Genomic DNA, 17,233 nt, shown 5'->3' on the forward strand with positions numbered 1-17,233 from the left:
CGATCGACCAAAGGAGACATCACTAATGCATCTTGATGATTATTATAAGCCCTAAGCATGCGCATGCAATATTTTTGTTATTGAGACTGACATCCACTAAAACAGAAAAAAAATCTGATTATATTTGACTTCTATCCTCCTTAATTATGACTCCACCTCCTTGGTACAGTACTATTATAGATGTTATCGCTGATTATATGAATATATTGCTACTGCTTTCTTATCTTTATTGTTCGTCTGATTATCAGAATACTATATACTTTTATCCTTTTAAATTGCCCTGTTCATTCATTACTTCGATTTTGTGCTTGTTCAATGTTTAACTTACCATCTAACAATCTTGATCTTGCTGATATCTAGCAAGTTGTTGAAAATTAGCTACATCGAGTCTTGCGGTCTCTGATGCATCTTCAAGTTGACAGAACCAACCTTTCTCTCTGTCACATTAATTGCGTTTATGTACGATGTTATCATTGTTCGATATGTTTTTATATATTTATTTTGTATTCTTGAGCATTTCCCCTTGTAACAATGCTATTTATTACAACAATCAATATACGAGTTTGCTGATCTAACTTCCTACGGCCTACGTTGACAATTTGCCACACAGTTACGTATCGAAGTGGAGATGGTCTTCTGTATATACTTTTGACCTGAAAGTTAATGGTACGGTGGTAACAGACATGGGATGATTTATTTCATACATAGTGGACATAGAATCTCTGGATGATACAGGAAACCCTTCAACTTTTTGTATCAATTTGCTTTTATTTTGAGAAAAGCTTCATTATAATATTATTTACATTATGTAAATATTGTAATTGATACGAATATGATTTATCTACGCAAAACCAAGCCAAATTGAATGTTGAAACAGAATAGTGTGAGAAAATTTCGTTGCCATTTCAATAATATTTTAATTAAAGGTAGAAAGAGCCTATGTTGCTATATTTTACGACGACATCGCTGCTTGTGCTTGAGCGTACAGGTGGCGCTTCGCACAAACAAAGGGTTGGTAGAATAGCCAAGTCATCAAATTGTTACATATTAGTTGCCACTTTTATCTTTACTCAGGTAATTTTTTTCCCTTTCCCGATCATTTGCAGTCATTTTGTATTACTAAACATTTCCTGTAATGTAGGTTTGGGTTTTGTTTTCATTTTTCAGTCTATTCATTTCGTTCTCAGTAGGAAAGAAGAAAATAACTTTTTGCAAATTGTAAGCCTTGCCTGTAACTGAAAGGTTATGTCAGGTTTTCTTAACCGTTGTTATTCATAATTCTCCAGTGACATTGTGAAATTAATTGTACCCATTCAATGCAGAATTTAAAGACAACATGATATTGTCTTCAAATACAAAATAAACAAAGCGTTCTAAACACATGCAAACCTAGGTACCACATCATACCCTCAAGCAGATAAATTATACTCAATATCCTCAGCTGCGTGGTATTTTTCATCGTGTTTGCAAGAAAAGAAAAAATGCTGTTGGGTAAAAGATGGATATAAGAAAAGAAATATAAAAAGTGGAGGAATGCATTGGGAACCAAGTGCACGTCAAGGCTCATCAAGGATTCGTGCTTAGAAATCATAAATGTTTCCAGACCCCAGACATTTTCATTACTATTTATACTATGTTCTGGCAGTCTCTAGGCAATTTTCTTCCCCCCTCCCCAACGCATTGTACAGCGAAATGCATCTAGTGAGCACAGCCCTGTCGGATGACAAACATCATCTTAATTAAGAACACCTTTTTGATTGCCTACTCCGTATTACTGCGCAAGCGGGAATGGCGTGTCAGGATTTAAGCTGCCGAAAAGACCAAGACGATAAGACGTGCCAATTAGATGGAAATCAATATTCATTTCATAATGTAGCGGTGGAGTGGCTGGTAGCGTGTTGGACCATTCCCACACATAGACTGAGCTGACAGTGAAAAATAGACAGAAGTTACGAAAATAGAAGAGTAAAATTACGGACTAAAAAGTGTGGTGTAGAGATGCTACTTTAGATATGGACTGAATAAGGGATGAGAAGGCAATTACTTCTACAAGTATTCCATTGGTGGATTACACAACACGAGAAGAATCTGTTACGTACTATTTATAACATATTCTTTGAGATCGTAAATAAATATTAAAGTTTGAAAAGAGAAATATTGTGGAAGATTTTATAACGTACTGTCCTTGGTCCATTGTGTGATATGATAGTTTTTGAAATACTAAGTTCAGGGATGGGCAACCTTTTTAACTGTGGGTGCCAAAATCAGCCAGATATTTGATATAATTTTTTCTCGGTGCCAATGGAGAAAGATTGTTGGCCTCCATTGAAGGGCCTCGATCTGCCTTTCATTGCGACCAGTCGCCATACAAAAGGGCATGGTCCTCGCAGCGCCAGTATATTTTTTTCTTAAACACATTTGTTTTTGGTGTAAAGAAAACCTTCGCATGAAAGTTTGTTCCCTCCTTTTTGAGCAACGAAGAATTCTGCCATGTTTTCTTTGTATTGTATTTGAATGAATATAGTTCATGGAATAATTTTGAAAATAGAATATCCACTTTATGTAGAGACAAGAAAAATGTATCCTCCTTTTTGTATTCGAATATAGTTCAAGAATTGATTTTGAAATTAGTACATATGTACAGTCAAGAAAGTTATTAGGGAGGGCACCAAGTTTTTGGTGGATATTTTAGTTATTGCTGTTGAGCGTGAACACAGGCTTGCATTTTCCGGTGATTTTATGTACATAATCACGTCGATATCTGAAATTTCGACATTTTGTCGCAGTCGACATTCTGTCGTTTCGACGTTCTGTCGTTTCGACGTTCTGTCTTTCGACATTGTGTCGTGCACCGCATACAAAAGGACTGAGATTTATTATTATTATTATTATTATTATTATTATTATTATTGTTGTTATTATCATTATTATTATTATTATTATTATTATTATTATTATTATTATTATATTCTATTTTTATCTAATTATTCTTTTAATGTGAGTTCTGAGTTTCGCGTGCAAGAAAAAAAGTGTTTGCAGGTTTTGCACGCGTGCCCAACTATGGCCTGGTAATTAGTTGGTTTGTCCATTATTGTTGAGCTGGTTCTAGAAGTTTGAAGTCGCCATGAAACCCCGTATGCCAAATAGAGGAAGCAAGGTCAATGCATATCTAACATCAAAGGTGGGGAGGGATGACGTACTAAGGGGGAGGATATGACGAAGGGAGAGAGGCAGGTGTTAGATTTAATCAAATTGGTAACCACGCCGCCACTTCGCCTGCCTTAGTTACCGTACCCCGATATGTGAATAAAATCTTAGTTATCTGTGATAATTCGTAAGTCTTTATGTAATGAGACTGTACGAATATCGTTTCTGTATTGGTGATAAGTAGTATTGATATATGATTCTGTTCTGCAAAGGCTAAGCCGTCTTCTAGCCTCTCACTTTTTTGTCAATAAAGACTGCTTTTGTCTGGGGACTATATCGGTCTGAAGTGATGTTATTAGTATTTTGTCAGTAATAATAAGCGCTTCTATTTTGGGGGATAATATAGCACAGGAGAGGTGTCGTCATAGAGATTTAGTAAATAGAACAGAGTGCATATTCTGTATTGATTAACGCACCGATGTGGAGTAATACAACTGGACTTGGGATGGTGGGGAACAGGGATAAAGTTCAACATTCCCTAATTAATTGTGGATTCGTCTCCAATAACAAAAGATTCCTGAGTGACTTGGTCCCAATTGATATCACTAAAATACTTACAAAGGATTACAAAGGCGGAGCATGCCGACAGGAGACCTTTTGGTCCATAACTAGGTCGGATGCGGAAAAATATAATAATGATAAATAAATAAATAAATAAATAAAAATGATAATAATATAAATAATAATAAATAAAATAAATAAATGCATAGGTATAGTTAAATAATAAATAGCATTCGCCAGAGCTGGCGGGAGGTTTAAAAAATACGGCCATCACTTTTTCGACGTGGTAGTGACGCCCCCTTTTTCAGTTTCTCCAACTCCAGACGATTTCATTCAGCAAAGGGACAGACTCGACCTCTCTTCACAGCCCCTCGAGATCTCGTGCAGGCCCAAGTCCGCCCATCCACACGCCCTCAGGTAACAAAATCAGAAGAACCAGAACAAGAAAATCAAGAAACAGAAGAACAAGAACAAGAACCAGAAGAAAAACAAGAACCAGAAGAACCTGAAGAACAGGAAGAAGAAGAAGGGGACAAGAAGAAGAACAAGAAGATCCAGAAACAGAACAAGAACAGCAAGAACCAGAACCAGAAGAAATCAAGAACAAGAAGAACCTGAAGAACAGGAAGAAGAAGAACCTGAGGAAGGAAGGACTAGAAGAAGAACCAGAAGAACAAGAAGATCCAGAAACAGAACAAGAACAAGAAGAACCAGAGGAAAAACAAGAACAAGAAGAACCAGAAGAAGAATGAGAAGAAGAACCAGATGAACACGAAGAACCAAAGAAGAAAAAGAACCAGAGCAAGACTAAATAAAATATAAAAAGTGCGTCACCGTATTCTCGGTTTAATAAGTAGGGCCCTTAACTGCGTCAGTAGGGACCGTGTGAACATAAAACATGAGCAAGTCAGGGTCAATCCTTTGCGTAATTCTGGGCCAAAGTAAACAAACCATAATTAAAATCCATTAGTCGGCCACGAAGGCATGCAGGGGTGAACTCTACAAGTACAGTAGGTCAGCATGGGAACAAATTATGCTTAATTCCAAGAAAGAATGAATGAATGAATGAACAAGTTTAACTACGTACTTTTTGCACTGAAGATGTAATATACGAAAGCGCTCTGCTTCGTTAGTTTCTTTTTTCCAAGTGGTCTACTTTGCAAATATACATGAATAAACAGCTAAATATGATAAATAAATATAAATAAGTAAATAATAAATTAAAAATACAAAATAAATAATTCAACAATAAAAGTCTGCAAGGTTCGGCTCTGTATTGCGCCCCACTGCAAATACCCAGGGACCCCACGAGCGTAACCAGTACATTCCACGACAAGTTTGAAAAATATCGCTCCTAATACTGCTTTCTAATGATAGATTTTCTTTTTCGAAATTAATAAAATAACACAGAGCATAGTAGTTTCGTCAATAGATTTCGTTCAATACAGTCGAGGTGTGTGTGTATGTGTGTGTATTCACTTGGTCTTTGGATCACGTGTTGGACTCGTGATCGACAGCTATTTCCCTCCTGGAAGAGAGCTCAGAGCTCGTAGGTCCGATCTATGGGTAATGCTATGACCTTGCACACACACACACCCCCAACTCCCCGCCCACGAGAGTTGGAGTATCACCCCTCAGCGCTGCGATACTGATATTATTTCAGCGCCATGAGAGGTGTGTGTGTGTGTGTGTGACTGTGTGTATATGTGTCCACGTATGTGCACTTGTAAAAGTGTGTATGTGTGTATGTATGTGTGTGTGTGTATGTATGTGTGTGTGTGTGTGTGTGTGCGCGCGTGTTTGTGTACGTGTCAGCGTCTGTGCATGATCAACCAATTGCTAGTATCATGTCCCGGTGGCGGATTGGTAAGGCACTGGCCTCACAAACCGAAGAACCGGTGTTCGATTTCCCGGCCGGGCGGAGACAAGTTGGGTTTGTCTCCCTTCACGTATAGCCCTTGTTCACCTAGCAGCGAGTAGGTACGGGACATTAGTCAAGGAGTTGTGACTTTGTATTCCCGGTGTGTGGAGTGTGAGTGGTCTCAGACCTACCCAGAGATCTGCTAATAATGAGCTCTGAGCTCACTGCCGTAGGGTGGTGTCTGGCTGTCTCGAAAAGAGGCTGCAGCAGATCCAAAATGAATCACTCCTTACGTCTCATAACAATAACAATAATAAGTGAAAAAAAAATGCAAGGCCCGTCAGAGAAGGAGACTGTAGTGTGTAGATCCTTGTGGAAGGATAGTAAATAATTTAAAGACTGAAGATTAAACATACAATGGATTAGATACATTTCAATGAAAATCAAAACAACCAAGAGTTGAAGAATTATAGGCCAATAGAATTGGTGATTTGGTTTCTACGGAGGAATTTTATCAGTAATCTCACCTCCCTGCCAACTGGTTTCTGGTGAGATATTTCTTTGGTATCACCTTATTCATAATATTCGGTGAAGCCCTTAAATCTATAGAGTGCCCAATGGTCCACACCGTCATCATCACGGTAAGTGGACTCAGGATGGCTGATTTGATTTATTGATTGAGTAATGGTGAACACCGTAGGAAAAGTCTTTGGTGCAGTGCTAAATGCGAGGCTGTGTAAATTAATTAAGAGAACCAAGGTGCTGGGAGAAGGACAAAATGTGTTTCGAAAGGACAGAAGAGCAAAGGATAAAATATCGTGTAAATGAGATGATTGAGAAAACGTGAAAGATGTCAATAAGTTGTTTACAGGGTTCCTAGACACAAAAAGCGTTTGATAGAGTGAACAAAATAAAGGCTCTGCAAAGTCTTAGAAAAGATCGGCCTGAGTGAGAAGTTGGTTAACACTGTGGAACGTATATATAGATACAAGAGCAAAGGATAACCTAGGTGAGATTGAGACAGATTGGGTGAACAGCGAGACGAGTTAGGGATGCATTTTTCACCATCGTTGTTGAAGTTGAAGTGAGAATAGGTTTTAATGTACTAAGACACGCAGCAACTGAGGCACTGAGGAGACGGCTAGTGAATGCGAACACCACTTCAGTACGAGTCAAATTCTCGCGCGCAGCATTGGCTGTCATACGTAATTTGTACCACACTACTCGCAATATAAAGTTTAAAGTCACTGGTGTATTACTTGTTCTCCTTTACTCTAAGTAATAATAAACTCTGAAAACGTGATCAAACCAGTTCACAGAATCCGGGGGTAACACATGTACAACTACAATATATGTATATATATGTATATATATATATATATATACATATATATATATATACAACTACAATATATGTATATGTATGTATATATATAATATATATATATATATACAACTACAATATATGTATATGTATGTATATATATATATATATACAACTAAATATATGTATATGTATGTATATATATATATATATATATATATATATATATATATATATATATATATATACATCTGCTCCCAGGTAGGCTTTCAGCCTGTCAGTCGGTCCAGCACACTTCTCCATATTGTCCTCTCAAAGCTTTCTTCTTCCCTCAAATCCTCTATTTTTCCTAATCCATTATTTTGTTGTTCCTTTGCTTAATGCAATGTTCCTTTTTGTGATGGTGCTCAAATTTTTGGTCTCAATATTCCTATGTGTACAAACATTTTAGTAATATTAGCAAAACTATAACAATGTTTATGTGTCATATGTGTTCTGACTGGTATTACTCATGATTGTCTCTGGTCCCCTTAAACGAGAAGAATCCTAACTAACTGGTTTGTATTGCGCGTTTGTTAGATAAGGACACAGTTGCTTCGAGATGTACGTGACTGTTCGAAAACTTTCTGGTGCAGGTTGTTCGTATATAGTCCACGAACGAATTAATCTTTTATTGTTAGATTTCTGATATATACAATTACGTTAATTCTCCCTAATTTATGTTTTGAATAGATTGTGTCTTAATGTATGATTTTGAGTATAGATTGTATTTTGATATGAATATTTCCGTGAGAGATTGATCATATTTTTCAAACAGTAAGGAATTTCGTAATCCCGGGGTCGGCAGATCGACCCACGCCCTGGCCCATTAGCTTAAAGGTCAAAATGCACGAATTTTATACTTTTTCAAAACTCCAGGCAGAGAGAGAGAAAAAAAATGCTGCCGACAATCTCCACAAAATATTTTTGCTATTAAACTTGAATTTAAAAATAATAATAATGATAAACTCCGGGAAAAAAAACGTCTGCAGTTGGAAAACAAGTTCGGCAATCGTCGGAAGTGTAGCACTTGCTATGTCATACGTCTATTCACGCGCCACTGTAAACATTGAATCTATTGAATAGTTGTGAGAACTTTTGATCTTTTTTGGCCCATTGTGTAGCTGCTGAGTAAAAATGATTAAGGAATGTAACAACAAAACCAACACTCAATGGTTTGGATTTCCACATCTATGAGACAAAGCTTCCATCGACTATTGATCTGCTCCTATCCCATTTCTAACGTTTTATGATCATCCCTTGTAATATATAGCATCTTAACATATATAAATACACATTTTATCATGCAGAAGGTTCCCTTATAAAGTATAAAAATCCCCCCTCTATGACTGCAGGATATTCAACAAGGCATATTACAGAGACGGAATTTTTTTTTTATATTTTTGGCTATTTGTCATAGTACGGGTTACATTATCTAATACATGGGTTCTCATTACGGGTGAAATTCACCCCCAGGGGTGAATTTTGGGTTTTCTGGAGGTGAATTGTGACCACATTAAGTTTACGGAGTGAGGAAAGCAAATATAGGCTCTGGCCTATCACCTGGGCTGGAATTATACCAGTGCTGACCCAGGTTAATCTTAGGATTAGAGAAGTGTTACGCTGTGTGATAATATCTGCATATTATTTAGAATGCACCTTTTGAAACAGGCAATCTTGGAAAGGAGGGGGGAATGACTTTCTGGCAAATGGTGAAAGGGGTGCATGAGCCAAGCAAGGCTGAGAACCCCTGATCTAATAGATCAATTTGACCCATTTATGGCACAATAACTGCCTTTCTCATCATTTTCATATCACGAAATTATAAATTTAATTTAACTGTTCCGTTATGTAAGATTGTATGCATGCCAATTTCAGCTACAAACATTCATGAGAGTTATGTTTTTTATATACATTAGAAGGCTACATAAAAATCGTCATTTTCTCAATTATTGCCAGTGTAGCAAAAGTCTACCCAAACTATTTTGCCATTTATCCACCCCCATCTAATAGACTAGGCATAGGTAGCCTATGTAACGCACATTTTCTGAACCTACACAAGTTATGAATGTCCATAAAAAACGTAGTACCAATAATGTATTCATAATTGGACGTACAAATATCGAATCCGTTTTGCCTGCACACATTATGAAGATTCGTAAAAAGGTTAGGTTAGTTTTATGTGTGCATGTCTAATGGATCTGTTATATGTGCACCCAATTATGTATTCATTATCGGTGCTGCACATTTGAACGAATATTCATAATCCGTGCAGATTAACAACATGTGCATGACAGCCTACACAAAGAACACTAAGAATAAAATGATGATCTTTTTTCGCTTTAGGCCCATCCTATCCCTAGACATACCAGTCAGTATTTTTTATTCTTTCTGTCCTGTCTCCCTGGTTTTCCTCCTCCTGATCCTGTCTCTTCCCACTTTCTTCACTGCTACGGTCAGACTTCCCATTTTCATCATCACCATCGTCAAGAAGGTCAACTTCGGCATGTTCAGTCATTTCTTGGTCATCTTTCGTCATTTGGCGACGAATTGTGGGTTCAAACATATATGGATGGACGGATGCTGAACGACCTCTATTGTCTAAATTTTCTTCAGGTTCAATTAAATCATGTGACATTTTTCAAAAGAAACCGCGAGTGTGTACGCAATAAGTACTTCTAAGGCGCGATACAACGTTGACTCCCATAACGTTCCGCCCAAGGTCTAAGTAAAGAGGTCTAATCGCTGGAGTAGTTCTGCGCAGCTTCTGACGTCATTTAGATGCGTCCATTTTCTCTTTGTGATACATTGAAGAAAACTGTGAAACGCCAAGGATGACAGGAACTATAATATTTTATATATTATATATATATATATATATTATATATCATATATATTATATATTCATATATATAGACAGGAACTATAATATTTTATATATATTATATATATATATTTTATATAATATTTGTCAGAATATAAATAATTGAGTGGAGCGGTGCGAGCGAAGGCGACGTCATTTTCGAACGACGGACCAACTTCAACTGACAGCTATAGGACCCGCTAACCCCACTTTGAACAGCCAAGTGACGTTCACGGGCTCGCTGCGCCAACTCCCTCGAAATTCGGTCGGAAGTGGTTAGACCTTATATTCTTAGATCTTGGTTCCGTCGACGCATGATGAATGGCTACGAGTCTTGGAAATAAATCTTCGGAAATCTGCTCTTTAAACACGTATTTTAAATGAAATATGACTATTACGATGGTGGAATCGACTGAGTGGGTAGTTTAGAAAAATTACTTCGTCTATTGCACTGCGACCTCAAGCTGTTTTCTGTGGAGGTTACTGGCGTGGCTGGGCACCACGGTAGAGGGGTTGAGACTTCCTTCGACTGACGATTGAGGACCTGCCATGGCGTTCGTTCAAACCCTCGCAGCGACGCAGAGGTTAGGAAAGGTAGGCTATCCACTGTGAGTAATGACTCACATCCCCTGTTCACCTCAGGACCTGAGGCGACTTGAGCATGGCTGTGTGTGTGATACATCAGCTTTCCCCGGGAATCATCACTGCAGTGGAATACTGCGTTCATGTATAAAGATGAAGTCCCAACCAGCCCCGCAAACCAAGAAGAAATTAAGAAATTCCCTTTTGAATTATATACTGTACCTTTATTTTAGAAAGGGATGCTGATATCCAGCATAGAGAAGATTTGTGTATCTAAAGCCACGTCCACACGGTCGAGCACTGCCCGCCGGACACGAGGGCTTTGCTCGACAAGGGGCAATTTCATCGGGCAAACCATCAAACTGTCCGTTCCCGGCACCATTTGCGGGCAGTGGATGGATGGAGGGCTGACATCGCTGCCAAACGTACGAGGTGAGGTGCGAGCAAAGTTAGCAAACCCGCTCAGTACAGACCGCCAATTAATCGCTCGCTCAATCGCCCAATGGCAAAAGCCCTCTTTTATACACTACTATCTTTTTATTTCCTTAAGCCACGTCCACACGGTCGAGCAGTGTCCGTCGGGCACGAAGGCAAAGACTATGAAAAAAAAGACAGGAAAATCACTTAGTACAAACATGAAGCCATTTTTGCATTGTCGTGAGCGCCATCTGTTGTTGGATACCGGTACTTCGTAGCAGAAATTGTTGCCATAGGTCGCTAGCAAACAAGATTATTGCTTAGTTTTATTATTATTATTTTTGTATGCTTTAATTTTTTTCTTACGCAATATTCATTATTACTATAAAGTATTTTTCCTGTATATCTTTTAGATAAATATATAATATTGTTTTAGGATTATTATTTTGTAAAAAAAAATTCATAATATTTTTGGTTAATTTTTTTATGTATATGCGAACAAATGTTTAATAATATATCTCAGGGTGAATAGAAAAGCCGTCCTTGTTTTTTTTTCTTTATTTACTTTCTCAAAATATATACAATCCTGATTGTACATATTTCAGGAAAAAATCATGAAACCCTACAACAAAAGAACTCCAACAACAACAACAATAATTATAATAATAAACAGAATTAAACAAAATACAACGAAAGCAACAAAAAGACAAATATCAAAATACAAATTAAAACAAACAAAATAGAATAGGTAAATAACAATATACATATACATATATATATATATAATATATATATATATATATATATTAACCAAAAAGTATTTAACAAACATAATGTACAAGTATATTGTCTGTGCTTACAAAATAAATCATACACACATATATATGTATCTATGAATATATCTATATAAATCTACATATGAATATACTATATATATGTATAAATATATATATATATATATTATACACACATGCATAAATGTACTAGATAGCAAAACAAATTAAAAGAAAATAACTAGCTTCAAACATATAACGATATACATATCATACATATAACAAAAGAAAATATGTATATGAACTATTTATTACATACCATATATGTTGTGTTGAATCTTGTAATTCTGAAAATATATGAAATTAAGTATGCATTATTGTCGTTAATTTTCGGTGTTTAACAGGCTGAATGGTTGAATTGTTATATTTCCTTTTTTTGCGCAACGAATCGTTAAAATTTTTTGTAAAATAGAATATTCTCATATTAATGAAAGTATTGACCAACATGTCTTTAGCTGTATTGCATATATCTAGTATGGAAATAATAATATCAGACAATAAGCAATCTGTTATTTTCTGTTTGATTCCCTTTTCATGGAGAAGGCTTCTAATGCTGTTATCAAATATCCTTTCAAATGAACTTATCACATTAAAAGCATCATGTGGATAGCATAGATATTTAATATGATCTTCAACTTTTTCATTCAAAAACAATTCCCTTACATTTTCACCTGTGTCAAAAGTAGAAGATTTAATCAATTTAACTTTACATGAATGACATTTATGTTTCTTCATAATTTTGTGGCAACAATATCCAGTTATGTATGTCAATATATTATCCTTTATCATATCATCACATGGATATTCAGTTTGCACTGATTCATCATCATTTATTAATGTATAATCAAAATGTTGTATAAATTGATTAATTCTATAATTACCTACTTCAATATCTTTATTTGAATTGTTATCTTCACTGGGGGTCTCTTCAGATACTGAATCTAAATTATAATCAAAATTATTTATGAAGTTTATGATAGCCCCTATGTTATTACAATCACTTTCAGTTCTTTGTTTATCATTTATATTATCTTCATCTACAGATAAACCATCAATCTCATCATTCACAATTATATTTCTGCTTTTAATGGCATTACAAGTGAAAGAAGTTTCAACTACCGGTATTTGATTTTCATCTTTTTGTGGAGGGACACCATACATTTGTTCATTTTTGAAGTTATTTAGATATTTTAGAAGTGGTGTCATATCATCTTCACAATTTCCCTTATTTGATGCTCTAATCAAATTATTGCAAGTAACATTTTTTATGGAACTTATTAAGGTTTTAACAGTTGGAGTATAATTGTTACCCCCAGATTGCCGTAAGCAACAAAAGAAATTTTCTAAGCAATCTTGGTTAATTCTTCTTGCTAAGATGTATTTTAGCTTAAATTTGTCTTGCACTTCTGCCCATAAACATTGCAAAGATGAAATATTCAGTAGCCATCCTTGGACACTTGGAATCTCTCTTTTCGATCCAACAACATTCCATGATTTTATCCAATCCTCACAGTCTTTCAGAAATGTTATACTGCCATTTTCATTACTAAAAGCAGCTTTCCTTGGATTATAATGACATTTGTTATATGAATTGAATACATCAAATAAATCATTCATTCTGTTTAGGAATGTGGCTGTCCCGCTGGCTTTAATGGGCAATGCACCAAAAGAGGAATAAACTGAAATCCCTGATGCAACCGTTCTACTCATTATTTGAGTAGCATACTTGACTTTCATTTTTTCAAAGCCATTTAACTTAATATGAGTGTCATTAAGTTTTGGAGCTATTCTAATTGGCTTAATTTTGTCTTTTTCATAAAAAGATTCTATGTCCTTCCAGCTTGCTACTTCCCCTTTAATGTCAATGTCATATTTATTTAGAATATTCCTTGTACTCTTTATGAGATTGGGGGGGGGGGCTATCATAAAAAAAACACCTTTTTCACCATTCACTTCGGTGTATGGCTTGTCATTTGTGATGACAACTTCTATGGGAGTAATCTTGATTGCAAACGACAAACTTGGGATGTAAGCCACAAGATAACAATTTACCTGTGCAATCAATAATCATTTGTCTTAATATATCAGCTGATATAGATGTGTGAAACAAAATATATCCTAGAACTTGCTTCCACTTTACACACAAGGGCAAATTGAGCCGTTTTATCAGAATGGCCATATTCTCCCATATTTTCATAACCAATGATTTGATCTTTTACAATGTCATAATATATCCCAGATTTTAGTGATATGGCATCAAAAGTTATTCCACAGATCTTCTCTGTTTCAGACATCTGGTTATTTCTTTCCTTTAGAATATTAAAATTAGATTCAGCCCAACCTACCTCAAGATCAATTTTACCCAAATAGTATCTCAACATTCTTGGTGACGGCAATTTGAAAATTTTTGACAAAAATCGGTATGCCCTTGCACTTTGAAAATATAAACCCAAAGCAAAGCTTTTCTGGTTATCATTATATCTTCTCCCAGTCTTTGCTCTGGAAGCCAAATGAAGCTGAATTTTAAAGAACTCTAATGAAGTTTTGTTTAAATAATTTGCAGCATTTTTAATGAGTTGCAATGGACCATTTGTTTCTTTCAGCATACCCATTTTTTAAAATATTAATTTTCTTTGTTAGTCTCCTTATTCGTTGTTGGCTGGATTTTAATCTTTTGCTCTTCTTTTGTAAGTTAGAACAACCTGCTAACAACCATGAGAAATACATCATTAGTCATGCTACATAACATGTGAAAATTTTGATGAGAGAGAGAGAGAAAGAGAGAGACTCGAATAGATTGGTTATACACCATGTAACTAATATCGCAACTGTTTTTTTTTTAATATTTATGAGTGAAGAAAGACTAGTAAAGGAGGTATGGAAGGCAGATATGGAGGGAGTGAACATGAGGGGACGTCCTAGGATGAGATGGATGGATGGGGTGAAGGGGGCTTTGGGGGAAGAGGGGAATGTCGGTTGAGGAAGGACGGGAGAGGACAGAAGACAGGGGTGAATGGAGAATGGTTGTATATGGAAAATGTTGTGATGCATGAGGTGGATTGGACGGGGGAATGGGGGTGAGGTAGTGTGTGTGAGCAAAAATTTTTGACGCAGCCCGAAGGGATTTCTCCCCGTCCTCTCCTTTATATGGGGGGGACGGAGAGGGGGGGTCGCCGATTTAATGAAGCGGCCTTGCTGTGGATGTGCTGTGTCCTGCGACACTGCTTCTGACCCAGGGCAGTGGACAGGGTGCAGGGATGACCCATCATCTAGGAGGTGCTAAGATGGGAGGGAGGGTGGAGGGGTGTGGAGTGTTTTCAGGGATGAAATGGGTGGGAATGTTTTTGTGCCTTGTCCTTTTTGGCTACCCCCCTGGTAAAGGGGAAAAGAAGCCTTGGTATATGTATGTATGTATGAAAAATTATATAATACATAATAATTAATACTGTATATTTGTCTTTGCAATTTGTAAAGTAATTTATATACATGGTAAAGTACATAAGTAAGCAAAACTTTACCCTTCATTGAAGATGCGTCCACAATGGGTCCAACATCCACTTCAGGTGAATCATGATGTGTTGGCAAATCATCACTAAAAATGAGTGTTTCATTTTCTCTCTGAGTAGCCCGTACATCTGGAATGTACAGTTACAGTATCACAAACATAAATCCAACACTGTTACTCATGGACTTTTTTATGATCCAGAGGGGTAGAGCTAAATTCCTAAGTAAGATACCTTCTTCCATGGTGTTTGTGGCAACTAGGTCACTTCTTTCAGCCATGGCTAGTCCAGACACATTGCCTAAAGATTCGGGAACTTGTGCTCAGATACTTTAAGTGATATCCAATTATCAAAATATATTCCATGCAAAATAATGTAATGATAATAATAATGATATGATATATTATGGGAGATTTTAGGTCAATATGCCATAAGACTGTGACAAGTACATACCAAAGTTTTCATTGACAGCTTTTTGCAAGGATGTCATGTCATATGTTATATGACTGTAGTCTGAAGCTGTTACATTATCTGAAGTGCATAAATATATTATTAAAGTACTATACTAATATTAAATAACAAATCATATGGAATGACAATTATTTCTCTGGCTGAATTAAGTTTACAGTGAGAGAAGCAAATTAATGGAAGTTTTTATTAGTTATAACACTGTTACATGGCATATGTTTTTAATACTTGCCTATTACTGCACTCTTGACACTTGGAATAGGTGAGACTGTAATAGGAAAGAGAAACTATTATAATCTTTATTTCTATCATGTGTGTACTATTTTATCATTATTCATAATTAGATGCAGGTAAAGAAAGTGCAGATATGTGAGTATATCAATGACAGAAATAAAATCAAAGTACTATAATGGCAGATGATGTATTAATATAATTAATCATACCTATAAGTTAGTTGCAAAATGATACTAAGCAGAAAAGATTATTGATAATACATGAAACAACTAGCAATGTAGTATGAATAGATGGTGGTGATATTTTATTATATATAATATACAGTACTTTATAAAGATAATACATCTTTTTACAAGACAAGATAGAGGTCTATAACAAAACACACAGCTTTAAAGACTAAAATCATAACAATAAGAAAGAAATTGTAGTGTTCACCTTCAATAATGTAAATATGGAAGAGGCAATACTATATTTAACCTAATAATATATGAAAATATATGGGTGGGGCTGGGATGCAGGGGGCATATGCCATTTTAGTCATATATGTGTATATCTTATTCAGTCTATATCTAGGGATACACCTATGTCATTACTTTGAAAAATATATAGGTACTTATATTAGACTCCCAAGTAAAAATTACTTACCATCTCATCTTCTACAGATAGAATAAAATATTATGTATACTGTGCTATAACTATATATCTTGCCTTTGATATTTTGATCTGGGCATGCATGATCATAAAGCCTTTTTGATGTCTGGTAATTTGCTGCTGAGAAGTGCCTGCTACATATTCTGTGTGATTGGTTTAGCTTTTCTTCAGTTTTATTGTAAATGAACTTTTCATTTAGTTTTTGTTTCCATTTCAAACATCTGAAAATATTTTATATAGCAACAAGAACCAATGAGAAGTTATGATATAAATCTTTTACACTTGACTTCGGTATATTCTTCCCTCTAAAAATCTTACTTATCACTCTTTAGCACAATGTGTATTTGCTATTTTGTCATTAATCATATTGCGTTTACCTTTGCTTATCCTTCGGAAAACGATGAAAAATAAGATCCGGGTGCGTGCGTGTGTTTGTTAGCATTGCAGCATACAGTGCAGGCAAGACCATGTCCTGTCATTGTTTTGACCGCGTGGAAAGCAGAAACAACAATCGGCTGTTTTTGAAAGATAAACGAGCAGACGATGCACATCATCACTAGCGCCACCACTACGCGGGGGATGCAAGTTATGGTGAATATCAGCGCTAGTGCCACCAAGCGTTGGATTTTGAACTAAAGTTATCCCGCTTCATCTGGACGTCTTGTTTTCCTGTCTTTTTTTCATAGTCTTTGCCCTTGTACGAGCAGTTTCAGCGGGCAAACCATCAAACTGTCCGCTCCCGGCGCCAAT

General features: G+C 36.0%; 1 protein-coding gene across 1 annotated transcript; it reads right to left on the minus strand.

Annotated features, from left to right (window-relative positions):
- Positions 1-11,773: 11,773 nt before the first annotated feature.
- LOC143039826 (uncharacterized) lies at positions 11,774-16,485 on the minus strand. Its single transcript, XM_076210076.1, has 5 exons — positions 16,478-16,485; positions 15,838-15,866; positions 15,584-15,661; positions 15,146-15,262; positions 11,774-11,914 (listed from the first exon to the last, which is right to left on the minus strand). The coding sequence occupies exons 1-5, from the start codon at positions 16,483-16,485 to the stop codon at positions 11,838-11,840; spliced, it is 309 nt and encodes a 102-aa protein (XP_076066191.1). The 3' UTR covers positions 11,774-11,837.
- Positions 16,486-17,233: the final 748 nt, after the last annotated feature.

Source organism: Oratosquilla oratoria, chromosome 27, assembly GCF_046742065.1.
Source record: "Oratosquilla oratoria isolate Oo_2021 chromosome 27, ASM4674206v1, whole genome shotgun sequence".
Classification (NCBI taxonomy): Eukaryota; Metazoa; Arthropoda; class Malacostraca; order Stomatopoda; family Squillidae; genus Oratosquilla; species Oratosquilla oratoria.

Coding starts and splice junctions, on each gene's coding strand:
- LOC143039826 (XM_076210076.1), bottom strand. Junction 15,263..15,583: donor AGCTGTCAATGAAAACTTTG/GTATGTACTTGT, acceptor TGTACATTCCAG/ATGTACGGGCTACTCAGAGA. Junction 11,915..15,145: donor GGACGCATCTTCAATGAAGG/GTAAAGTTTTGC, acceptor ATATATTTTCAG/AATTACAAGATTCAACACAA.